Source organism: Gracilinanus agilis, chromosome 3 (assembly GCF_016433145.1).
Source record: "Gracilinanus agilis isolate LMUSP501 chromosome 3, AgileGrace, whole genome shotgun sequence".
NCBI classification, from domain to species: Eukaryota; Metazoa; Chordata; class Mammalia; order Didelphimorphia; family Didelphidae; genus Gracilinanus; species Gracilinanus agilis.
The window spans coordinates 266,744,747-266,758,138 of NC_058132.1; the positions used below are offsets into that span (position 1 = coordinate 266,744,747).

At 33.9% G+C, this 13,392-nt stretch overlaps 1 protein-coding gene across 1 annotated transcript in view; it reads left to right on the forward strand.

Annotated features, from left to right (window-relative positions):
- BAZ2B (bromodomain adjacent to zinc finger domain 2B) overlaps positions 1 to 13,392 on the forward strand; it is a 165,489-nt gene that overhangs the window by 106,762 nt on the left and 45,335 nt on the right. The window contains exon 19 of the mRNA XM_044669110.1: positions 12,351 to 12,491. Coding sequence (XP_044525045.1) covers positions 12,351 to 12,491 — 141 coding nt within the window. The remainder of the gene's footprint in view (positions 1 to 12,350; positions 12,492 to 13,392) is intronic.

The window sequence follows — 13,392 nt, forward strand, 5'->3', positions numbered from 1 at the left end:
AAATTAGGTAGGTTAGACTTCAGATTTCATCAGAAAATATCAGTAAAATTCATGCATTTGCCTAGGTATTCCCAGACAAAGAGTATAGTCTATTATTAAGTTATTATACCCAGCACCAAAGGCATATTCCCTATCCAGTGAATTGCTACAACTGGATTCCCAACTCTACATCCCTTCTAGTCGCATCTACATTCAAACACCTGCATGGTACCTATCAGGGTAACCTCTTGGGCCTATGAAAGACCAATATTCCATGACCTAAGACTTCAAAAGACCTTAAGTTCAGTATGATATATTCTGGAGATTTGTGAGCTGTGTGCCCAGGCCAAAGGGCAGCCCATGAGACCTGAAGATCTCCTCCTTCTGAGTCCCCAGCACCACTCACAGAGCTAATAATCTATTGATTTAAAGGTCATCCTTCACACAGAGAAGCATGGGTAACAGCAGAAATATAAACACATTTCCACATAAGATTGTTTGCTTCCTTTTTCTGTCACAGAGAGGCATGATAATATAGTGGAGAGAGCTGGGCTTGAAGCCAGGGAGACCTCTCTTAAGGCATGGTGTCCCTGGGCACTTAACTACTCAATGCCCAGGGGTAAGACATTCTCTAAGGAAAAAAAAAAAAGATATGGACCTGCCTTGGTAAAGGAACCTGAAGAAATCCCTATATTAATCATAAGCCCCAATTCCCAGTCACTCTTCTCTGTTTAGCTCTGTCTTGAGTGTCACATGAAGACTATTCTATAATCACAAGTAAAAAGAACACAAATAAAATCAGGATGGGCATGTATTGACAGGATGACTATCTATCTTCTGCTAATCAGAGCAGATTAAGTTAAGTGTACATGGAACTGTATAATTTATTTTAACCCAAGCCATAAATAAGCTATCAAGAGAGAACTATTAGACTAGCTCATACATAATATTCCAGGTTAAATTTAGACAGCTGAATGACCTAATATAAAATGTGTGTCTGAATCCCTTTCCCTCCCATTCATTGATTCAATTTAATTGAAAAAAATTAAGTACCAGTGCCAGTGTAATTTATAAAGAGTAATATCTAGTAGTATCTGAGAAAATAGTCTAGATCCATACTGTGAAAAGTTTTAAATGCAAACAGATTTGATTGAATTTAACCTAGCAGTGTTAGGGAGTCATTGAAGCTTCTTCGGCAAAAGGCTATGTTTTTGATGTGTTTGTGTGAGTAGATGTGTCATATAAAGAACAAATAACCCTTTTAACTCTTTCTGTTGCTGCCAGGTGCCAATCAATGCCTTAAATTTGCTGTCAAAGTGGTTGATACAGTATTGTCTAATTCTTCACGACTTCATGCACTTACTGTCCATGGAGCTTTCTTGGCAGATAGTGGAATGTTTTGCTATTCCCTTGTCCAGTTTTATACAGGCAGTGGTTAAATGACTTGTCCAGGGTCACAAAACTTTTTAAGTATCTGAGGTTAGATTTGAACTCTGATTTTTCCGAATCTACTGTGCCACCCAGCTGCCCTAAATGTTTTAAATAGAGGTATCCCCAATTAACCTTAACTGAATCTCTTAAGACATAGTGACAATACTAGCAGACTATCTCTGAGCTAAGTAAGAGAAACATTATTGAATTATTTTTTACCTTCTCTAAATAGATTGTTCCCAAATTAGTATTTGAAATATGCAAATATTATCCTTTTTTTTCTTTCTTATGTGAAAATCATGTTAATAAGAAAGTCTCTTTGTTTCTGTTACCATGTTGTGATAAAAAGTTAGGTCATCATGTTTAAATATCAGCAAACCTCCGTCTTAATTTTTATTTTCAGCATGTTGTAAAAATAGCTAATTGTTTTCAGCCATGGGGATAAAAGTTATGTGCTATCTTAGTGTTAGTCATGTGATTTTATAGATGACTTTTCCCTTAATAATCCGTGAATGCTCAATGGTTTAAATAAATAGTTGCTGGGAAAGTGATAAGTCTAGAATCTCATTTTCATTTCTTAAGACTGACAATTATGTCATGCACAGATTTGTAATCTCTTTACTCATGTAAACTGAGTAACAGACTAGAGTAATTGTAGTAGAGTTCTTTATGCCTCCCTAAGGCCGAATAAACAACAAAAGGTTGTTAAACATGCATCTCTCACAAAATGATTATGTCAGCATTTTAGTAGACATAACCATAATCTGAAAGACCGTACTTGAGCTTACAAGAAGCCATCTAATAAGCAGTTTGAAAACAGAGAGAAATTCACAACCCCCCAGTGATTCAAGGGATGAGAATATTTCATCGTTCTGGATTTATAGACGTTCTTTCTTAGAGAAAATACTATGTTATACTGCACAGATATTTGTTCATAAGCAGATCTGCTATTCACTGAGATGTATGCAGTAGATTTAGATTTTTATATATTATGAATCTTTCAGTTCAAAAGAAATTCAATTTGAAAAGTTACTTGATATAATAATCTTAGTACAGTACTGAAAGATAAATTTATCTATGATGAAAAACGAAAAAGTTTAACCTAAAGGGATTTTGTCAAGAATTTATGTCTATATTTTTATGTCTTTTTTTGCCTGAGAAAGACTGAGGAGGAAGATATCTTATAAAATATATTATAATTTATCACAATAAATATTTATCATGTTAATAAATTTAAAAATGAAGACATATTATTTTTTAAAGTCAGCTCAGCCTGTTCAGTGCTAGGTAAATTCAAAATAATCAACATATGCCCCTAACTTTTTTTTTTTTCCTCTTTGTGTCTGTCTTCTAGAAATAGTTTTTTTTTTATTAGTCTCATTTACACTTTTATTCTTCCTGTACTCTGAGATAATCCTATGCCTCTTAAATTATATTTATGCCTTTTAAAATTAAGTACAAGTTGCTGTCATAAGAAATGTATTCTCACTTCTAATTATGCCCAGAACAAGCATGTAAAGCACCCAATAGAATTATAAAATGCAAAAATGGAAGAACCATTGCAACATAGCCTCTTGAAAATAGCCTTTCCCAAAATTTCTCTGTCCCCTAACTTGTAAAGCTTTACAATAATAGCTCAAAGCCCATCTGAGTTTTGTTGTCACTTTTTTTTTTCATTATTACAACACTCCGCTGGTATATAAGAGAAGGAAGGAAACTTTTTTCATACAATACTACTACTAATAATAATAGCAACAACTCATTTACTTGCTTTAATGTTTATAGTTTCTCCACAATGATCCAACAGACCAAATTCTTGTTTTAATGATTACTTTCATTTAATTTACTTTCATTGTCTCAATAACCTTTTCATGGGACAAAAATGAAGTGTTTATGTTTTTTATTTTCACATTATTTTGAACTCTTAGGGATTTGATGCTCAAATCTACTATATATGTTTATCCATTTATATAGATATAGATTTTTTTTCTTATCATTACATATATAGTAGATTTGGACACCAATTTTATAAGAAGAGTATTTAACCATAAGACAATACTTTAAATTGAGTACTAATGAATGTATATATTAACTAGAGAGAAAAAACCTTTAGTTTTATTTGTGATTAGATTAATCAGAAACACAGCAGCCTTCAATATATCTGAGAAGTTACTACCCACCTTCTGCTTGAAGATCTCCAGAGAGGAGGATGACCTCACCCTACCAAAGCAGTTTATTTCATTTTGCAACCATTCTCTGTCAAGAAGTTTGTCCCAAAATTGATGTTTAGGGGTTTTTTTTTTTAACCCATACATTCTTTATAAGTGTATCTGTATTGTGCATGTGTCTAAAATTGCTAAATATGAAACCATTTAAAATAAGGATACTAAAAATTTATTGAGGTCAGCTGGATTCCTAGCCCACGGCATAACCTAGCAACACTAATCCTACCTAGTCATAATATACTATATTGAAAATATTTTTACATCATAGACAATATTTTGAGAGCAATTTGATAGAGATAATTTCTAGCGATTGTATCTCCTCTATTTTATCCCATAAGTTACATCTTTTGATGTTTCGTCTATTTTGTGTTTGGGTAAGAGTATTCTCTTTCTCAATTATTCACTAATCCACACTGACCTTGATGTCAAAATAGTCCACTTTTAAACCATAATCAATAGTATATTGTTAGGATAGAGTTAATGGAAAACTGGCTCTAGAATAAGTAAAAGAAGCATAATTTTTCTAAGAAAATATTTTAAAAATAAAAATGAAATAATTTTGGTAATGAGATTATTCAAATACATTTGAATGTAGGGCCTAAATACAAAAGAAAATTTTTCTTTTACAAGACTCATCTGAGTTCAAATCTGGCTTCATGTGCTTAACTAATGATGCACCCCCAGGCAAGTCACTTAACCCCGTTTACCCCACTTCATCTGTAAAGAGGAAATTACAAACCATTCCAGTTTCTTTGCCAAGAAACCCCTAAATGAAATCATAAAGCTTCAGATATGACTGGAAAAATGACTGAACAACAACAGCAAAAATAGTAGGTTTTATTTTCTTGGTAAATGTGTCCTTTTTTCTCGGAGTGGAAAACGTTCAAAATATTTAACCTCCTCAGTCATATATATGAATAGAATAAAATGACAATGCATGAAGCCATCTGTCAAGTTTGAGGTCACTGGTATATTTCACCTCAATTTAAGTTATGTGGAATTTGACCATATTAGTTGAATCTATAAACATTTTAGTGCTTGCAGGTTTAGTTAATTCCTGTCCCCCCTTATAATGCTCACAAAGATATCCTTGAGATTTTTGGATTTTAGGGTCTTGTACTAGAACCATAGTCATCCTAGCACTTTTCTACAGTTCTCACTATTTTGGAAGGCTTCAAAGACAATTGTGGACTTCTCGTCACCAGGCCAGTATGATGGCATTAATACAGACAAGGCTTCTTTATCATCCCTTATTACCTGAAAAATAAATGCTAGTCACTGATTAGGAGTCAGTCAATTAATTCCAGTGCTCCTAAACAAATCTGAACTCCTAATTATCTTTTAAAGGCCCCTGCTTCTATGGACATTGCTCACTCTACCCCACCCACAGTCTATTCCTGACAAATAACATGCATATTTCACATCTTTATACCTTGATGCTGGTGGTCCTATCTTTCGTTCTACTCTCCTCACCACTCCCTCAAAGAATCCCTTCATGTCCTTTAAGTGCTACAAAAGCACCAACTTCTTCTACATGAAGTCATCTCCCACAATCCACCCCTATAAATTAATTCCCTCATTCCCAAACCTCTGTATGTTTAGATACTATATAATTATTTGCATTCTTTCAAATTTATCCTATATAAATATATATATTGTCACATTAAACTTTAATCTTTCAAGAAGGGATTATTTCTTTCTTTATACATATATCCCTAGCACCTAGCACTTAGTGTAGGTGTCTAATAAAAAACTTTGTGATAACTAACTCAATATTATTAGTAGTCTCAAATTTTGCATATGATATCACTATGCCATTAGAAATTCTGAATGGAACATACACAAAAAAATATAGACTAAATTCCTTGAGAATTATATTTGACTTAACTATTAGCTGAATGAGAGAAATCACCAGTGTGCTTTTCACTTGGCAACTTCATCTCTGGCCTCTGTGGGTACCACTCACATTTCAGGGTATGTCCTATCCCTCATTCAAGAGTGCCCAAATTCAAGGTGTTCTGTGAGCCTGTATCCATTCAGAACCATAGCTTATGAGCTATGAATGGACTGACTTTTATTAATCAACCAGAGGACACAATTCAAAACAAAAGTATTTAATGAAATATCATAGTAAGAAAGCAGCAATGACATATTTCTCCTACAAGTCCTGAGATACATTCTACCACACAGTAGTTAGAAGAGTAGATTTACCGAAGGAACATAACATTGAAGAGAACCCACATAAGGAACAGATGTGGCCAGGGTATAAACACATACTCTATCTGCTGGAAAGGTCCCTACCAGATGCATTATCTCTGATCAGTACATTATCTCCACCAGATGCTGCTTCTCTGGATACATGGCCACTGCCAAGCACAATACATATGGTCATGGAGATGCTTTCGATTTTCAGTTTCTAGCTTTAGCTGAAATCGTTGGCTTTAGGTGGTTTTCCTCATGAGAACTCCCAGGAGGCTACACTATAGTGGTGGGTTTTTTTGGTTTGCTTTTTGATTTTTTCAATGTATAGGTCTTCTTTCAAAAAGAAGCTCATATTGAAACCCTTCAGGCAACAGGGAAGAAAACTTTCTCTTGTTTTTTTGGTTTTTTTTCCTCAAAGTGTTTCCTGCCTATACTTTTCAGAGTCTTGGCTAACACAGAATTTTATATCCAGAAAGAGATTTCTTGTCTTAGGTAAGGTACTCAGATCTTTTGAACATAACTCCTAGTTATCAGGCTGGTGTTTTTAGGCTTATATTTCATTTTTTAACTTCCTGGTCCTTAGGCTTAGGCCTTGGTTGCTGTTGCTTAAGATATATATATTCCTTATGCCTCCCATTTAAATCTTATATAAGTGTTTTCTCTGTAGTCATCCACATAAAAGCTTAGTCTCCAAAGTGGGATGTACACAAGATAAATCCACTGGAGGTGATGAAAGACAAGATTAAAACTTCTAGTTATATTTCTTATAATCCAAAAACAGATTTCACATATATTTATTTTATTATTATGCAAAACATACTTCCATATTGGTCATTATTGTAAGAGCACACTCATAAAGAACCAAAATTACAAAATAAAACTATAAATACAGTGATACGAAACATAGTATGCTTTGATTCACATCTGTCTGACTCCAACAGTTCTTTTTCTGGAGTTTACTTATATTTAATATACAGATTGACATTGATAGCCTCAATGATCACAAGTGGTATTTAAGGTAGCTTGAGGGAAAAGCAGGAATTCTGCCACTGAGTTTTAGAAATCAGTCACCAAACATTTATTAAGCATTTACTAAATTTTGTCACTTTCAGGGCATTGAAATGTATTGTAATATTTGTGTATTCAGTTAAGTAGATTTGCAAATTATATTGTGTAGTCTTAAATACAGAATCAAGCATTCTAAAAAGAAAATGCAGATTGTGTAAGCAAAACTGAACAAGGAGATGGCACTTCTCATTATACTGTCTCCTTATAATGGAAAAGTAAAGGGGCTATATCCTCACATCTGTCTAGAAGTCTGTCCAAAAAGGCATAATTACCCAGAAGATTATTTCAGATGAGATTTTCATACATTGTCATTCATAAGGCAACAAAAGTTGTGCTTTGAGATATTAGCTGGTGATAGTACTGAGCTATTATAAGTAGCAGGACTTCTAAAAACTTTTGTTGATGAAAACAGTATGTGCCACCTGTAAAAACTCCCATATCTTCTTCCTTAAATACTCTGGCCTTAGAATTTTCTAACCTGTTTAAAAACTCTCCAATGAAAAATTTCTGTGATTTTTTTTAAGCCATTTGTTGAAAATATAAAAATTTGGCACCTTTTAATTAGTTCGTATGGAAAGCTAATTACCAAGGAAGATGGAAATTTCAACAAAAATCTTTGTATAATTTGTAGATGGGATTAAAAAATAACTATAGTGACTTTTAGCTTTATATCTTTTCTACCTATGACAGCCATTCAAATAAATTCACAAAATAACTAAACTTAAAACCAGACCTTGAACTCACTGTTTCACACTGTTAAACCAAGATTTTCAAAACTAATGAAGCATATTCAATCATTTTACTCTCAAATAATAATAGTAATATTGTGATTTAACTTTAGTGATAGATAAGGTTTTTTTACTGTTGATTAATTTTTTAAAAGTATTTAATCTCATGCTCTAATATCTTCTATTTTATATTTTAACTATATATAGTTCAGTAATATACATATGTACATTATACATATATATGTTGAAGTGGGAGTTCAAAAAACATTTAAAGGGGTAGTTAGACATAAAAGTTGGAACACCATTGATGAAGAGGCTATTTTGTTAACTAACTGCCACTCTGGGGTTTGGGGTTCCCCATTTCCTCAGTTCCAAAAACTCTTTTATCATGTCTCTCCCACAGATGATTGAGGGGGGGAAGGATCTTATAAAACAACTTTAAACCCAAGTTGGGTCAATGTTATTTTTTCCTAGCCTCCCAAAACCACTCCTTTTGTTATTTTTATGTGGCTAGCAAAGCCTAAGGCCTTTGGGAGGTTTTCAGTTCCTTTACACATTTGTAGTGTTAGGCATGAGAAATATACTCCTTTCAAAATAGTCTTGAAATAGCAGCATCTTGTTAAATCATAAATACATGCTTGTTTGCATACTTACATATTTCTACAAATGTTCACAAGTCATATAAAAGAATTTGAAAAGTGGCCAAGTTTTTTAGATGTGGATATATATTAGGCTACCATGTAGTGCTCTGATAAGGAGCCACATGAAATCCTCCCTATTCTCAAAGAGTTCTTTGTCCATTACAAGCAATATTTCATGTACTTAAGGATTGAAAAGGTTTGCATTGCTAAAATCCACTTCTGAAAATGAAGAACTTGTGCTGATTCTCTGTAACATCCTTAGTTGTAAGCATATCTGCCTCTACTTATACGACCTTGGGCAAGTCGATTAAACTCCTTCCACTTCTTTTCTCTGGTGGTGAAATGAGAGGCTTGAAATAAATAACTTCTAAGAGTCTTTCTGCCTCTAGAACCATGATCCTAGATCTCAAATGGCATCAGAATCTGTCACATATTATGACAAATTCTGAACCTGAATTATATATACATAAATCCTATCCCTAACACTGCCTAAATTCTCCAAGTTCATAATCAGTATCAACCTGAAATCAACCTGAAAGACACTAGAGAAAAAAATGTCTTTAAATAATATTTCCAGCAACACGGATGAATTGAAACAAAATCTATGTTATACCAAACTTTCTCATATCATTCAGTCATGTTTTAGTCACATCCAACTCTTCATGACCCAATTTGGAGTTTTCTTGGTAAAGTTACCAGCATGGCTTGCCATTTCCTTTGCCAGCTAATTTTACAGTTGAGGGAACTGAATCAAATGGGTTAAGTGGCAACCTGAGGATCACATAGCTAGTAAGTGCCTGAGGCCATTTTTGAACTCATGAAGATGAGTCTTCCTGGCTCTAAGCCTGGCATTCTATCTACTATACCACCTTAACTTCTCGTTTTAGCCTCCCCGGGAAAGATAGAAGATGATGAATAGAAATGGAGAATTTAGGAAAATAAGGTAAACAAGAAGGATACAATGAAGATCCTTGGAGGGGAGGGGGGGTGTATCATTTGAAGAACACATATCTTTGAGTAAGAGAATAGGCAACAGAGTAGTTTTTTTTCCTTTTTCCCTTTGGCAAAAATCAAAGTCCAATCTTATGCAGGGAAAAAATTTGCTATTATGCCTCAACATTGTATACAGGTAACTCTGGATTGTGAAAGATTACTGACAGGTTCTATCACGCTAAAAAGTCACAAATCAGTTCAAGGCATAATATATAAAGTGTCTTATTCCAGCTGCATGACTGTGGCTGCTTTCTGAGGACCAAACTATTGAAGCACAGAGGTCAGAGTACCAGTAGTCTCATTCATGAATACTTTGGCCATTTTAACTGATGAAATGAAGAAAAGTACAAAATGGACATCAGGCCAATTTGACTCCTTTGCATTTCAGTAGGGTTGCTAGCAAAGTGGCAGAAAGGGGTAGGGACTACTGTGATTGACTCAGTTTCCAGATTGCTTATAAGCATTAACTTAGTTTAGTGGTCTTCAAAATGTGCAATCTTTCCAAAATCCAGTGAATGAACATAATACTGAAAGAACTGAATCCTACCAATCTTGTTTGCTTTATGATAAATCAATCCACAAAACAAAAATAAGTTGTCAGTAATGGAAAAATGATTCATAGGAAATTAGTGATTTGGCAGAGTCAGTTTTAATATGTTCCACAGGCAAAAGGAAGCCTCACAGAAGGGGTGTTCAGTCATTTAATATTATATTGCTTATGATAAGTATTTGTAGAAAAACTCACTATGAAAATAGTTGTACTTCATGTGGAAACATCTGATGAATAAAATGAGGAGGTACTGAAATTCTGTGAAGAAGCATACACTTTGATACTCAATATCTTCATTTCAAAATTTGGTATGTAGAAGGATGGAAAAAATAGGATTTGGGAACAAAAACCATGAGAAGCCAACCACTGGTAGATTACACAGAAGATTTATGAATATACATGGATAATTTTTTCAAGAAGAGTATCAGGATACTGATTCTAGATGCTAGATGCAACAAAGACAAAATTAGCATTACCAAAAAATGCAATTTATTATGCTGTGGTCGACAAAACTAATATGGGAGTCATTCCTAAATCAGATGTCCCCAGCAAATTGTTAGTACAAATATCAGATTTAATACAAAATTAAAAGAAAATGAAAATGAGAAAAAGGGTTGGAAAACAACTCTGATCTTACCTACTTAATAAGCTCTAGAAGAAGCTGAGTGGCATGGCGGATAGAACTTCTGGCTTGGAGTTAGGAAGATCTAAGTCCAACTCTGTCATCAGATTTTTATTAGCTATAGGACCCTTGGCAAGTCACTTGACATCTGTCTGTTTCAGTTTCCTCAGTTGTAAAATGGGGATGCCAATAACACCTACCTGATAGAGTGAGATGGATTATTTTTAAAAGCATTGATTTGATATAGGAAAATGATACCTTAAATCTTCAACAGCATGTCTTCTATGCATATATTTGCCATATTTTGCCATGCAAAATTCCCTGAAAGGTGTAACAATGAAGATAACTTTAATCTTTTTATGACTAATATCGGGCAAAGCATAATACAAGGTCTCACCAAAGGTGCTTATCACTCATCATAGAGGATATTTGGCCTAAGATTCAAAAAGCAAAGAAATTCCATATATTCCTATTTATGAAAAACATTGTACTGACTAAATTTTAAAAATGGAATTTCCCATATCCTTTTACATAAGATCTGTAGTCTTCCAAATAGGTTTGGCTTAACTATCAATACATGAAACAAGTAGATGAAAATGCTGGTTGTATAGATTATGATATTCAGTTGAACCCATACAATTTGTCCGTCAATCCATATATCTTGGAAAGCATCTTCAAATGGATAATGAGTTGGGAGATAAGTGGCCTGAGTTGCCTTTGGGAAATTGAACAGTGATTTTTATAACCCCAAGCTTCTCCTTAAAACAAAGGTTCATCTTTTTTAACACAAATATTCTTCCGATAATGTACTATGGCAGCAAGCCATAAAATAATGTAGTCTCTAGATAATTAGTTTCAATGATCATCCAGAGGGCTGTGGAGAAATTCATAATGGGGTTGAGCAACTTGAAACACATTACATATGAGAAATTTAACTCAGGAGAAGGGGTTTGGAGTATTTCTTGTGAAAATGTATTAATTTTGCTCTATGAAAAATGTATTTTTGAACATTAGGATGTTCATAGTGTGAGGGATAACCAGTAGACCAATTGATGTACAGCATTTGGTATTCTTGCAGTATCGAGGGAAAAACTCCTAAGACTTTGGTTGAGCCTTGTGGGGTGAATTTGTGGTAGAATTTAGACTAAAGTCAAACTAGTTACCTAGGCAGCTATAGGGCACAATGGATGTCAGAAATACCTAAATTCAAATCCTACCTCATGTGACTATCTGTGTGACCTTGGGCACGTCACTTAACTCCTATCTGTAAAATGTGGATGATAATAACACCTACATCAGGATTATTATGAGAACATTGCAAAATGTGAAGTGCTATATTATACATTATCTATTGTTACTATTTAAAAGGATGATTTGTATGGGTGGAGTGAATCCTCAGGTCACTGGAAGAAGAGAGTCCTTTAGTCACTCTCTGTTGTATGTCTTGACTCTCCTTTGTTATATTTAGAGTAATAGGATATGGTGTAGATCTCATAAGTCTAAACCAGGCAGACCAATGTCCAATAGATATCTTAAAAGTCCTAATCTGAAGCATAAAAGATGGTCTTTAACAGGAAAACATAATGTTCTTCAGCTCTCATAAATAGATCTCTTACAAGGAATTTAATCTGTATTTTTGTTTATGAAATTAATAACAATTCACGTATCCACAAGACTTTATGATTTCCTATAATCTTGAGGGGAGGGGGCAAGCAGTATGAATATCATTATTCCCATGGGGTATTGGAGATAACGATGGTTAAAGAGGTTGCCAGCTTTCCTCAGCACCTCACACTCAACAGGCCCCAAAATGTCAAATTTAAATGTACATGTTCTACTTAACTTTCACTAGAACTTTTTCAAATACATGTTATTATGTTAAAGGAATACGTGATTTTTTTTTCATTGAAGGAAAAAGAAAGATTGAAACAAGAAAAACGTGATGAAAAAAGATTAAATAAAGAACGCAAACTAGAGCAACGAAGATTAGAATTAGAAATGGCAAAAGAACTAAAGAAGCCAAATGAAGATATGTGCTTAGCAGATCAAAAGGTAATCTTGTTCTTTTACCCTATTTTAAAATGTTATGCCCTCTCCCAGCTCTTTCTCGCCCCCACTTTTTTAAAAATCCAAATTGCCTATCTGAAAATTATCTTTTTAACTAGCAAGAGGAATTGCTCCAAAAACCTTATGGTTGGAATGATATGTGAGCAGGCTTTATCAAGAATTTCCTTTTTTTCTGAATGTTTACTTTTTAGTTTCAAAATAATGTAGCATCTGAGGGCATTGAAACCCAGTTTTGCAATAAAATTCCCCTAGAAAAGCTTCCCCAGGAGTTCAAATAGTTCAGTGCAAGTCCATGCCTGCTCAAGAAACATGGCTCATGCACATCTACCAATATTTTTCCCTTGAACTATTCAATCATAGGTCACAATTCATTAAAAACAAGGGAATTTAATGAAATATCATAGTAAGAAAATTGTAATAGAAAATTTCTCCCACAAACTTGGCATACTGTCCCACAAATACAAATACTATCAGTGAAAGAGAGTGAACACATGAAGAAACACAGGTAAGAATATGTGGCTGGTGAACATATTAGTGTGATAGATATTTTGAAACGTGTATTACTGGTGTATTTGCATCTGGGGGAAATATTTAGACTGTAGAATACACTGATGGGCACACATGGAGGTACACAAATGTGGAAAAATAACTTACATCTGAAGCTCTATAAATTATGATATCTTCAGATAATATTGCTTTAATCTCACTATTGCAATGATTGGTTTCCTTTATAATTCTTTATATTTGACTTCATATATTTTTAAAAACATTATTCTGATAAGGGATGCACATCTTTTTCACTGATCTATCAGGTTGTACAGTCTCTTCTCGTGCACAGTTTCTGCTGGTCATTGCTCCATGTTGGTCAAGATTGGCTATTGATGGA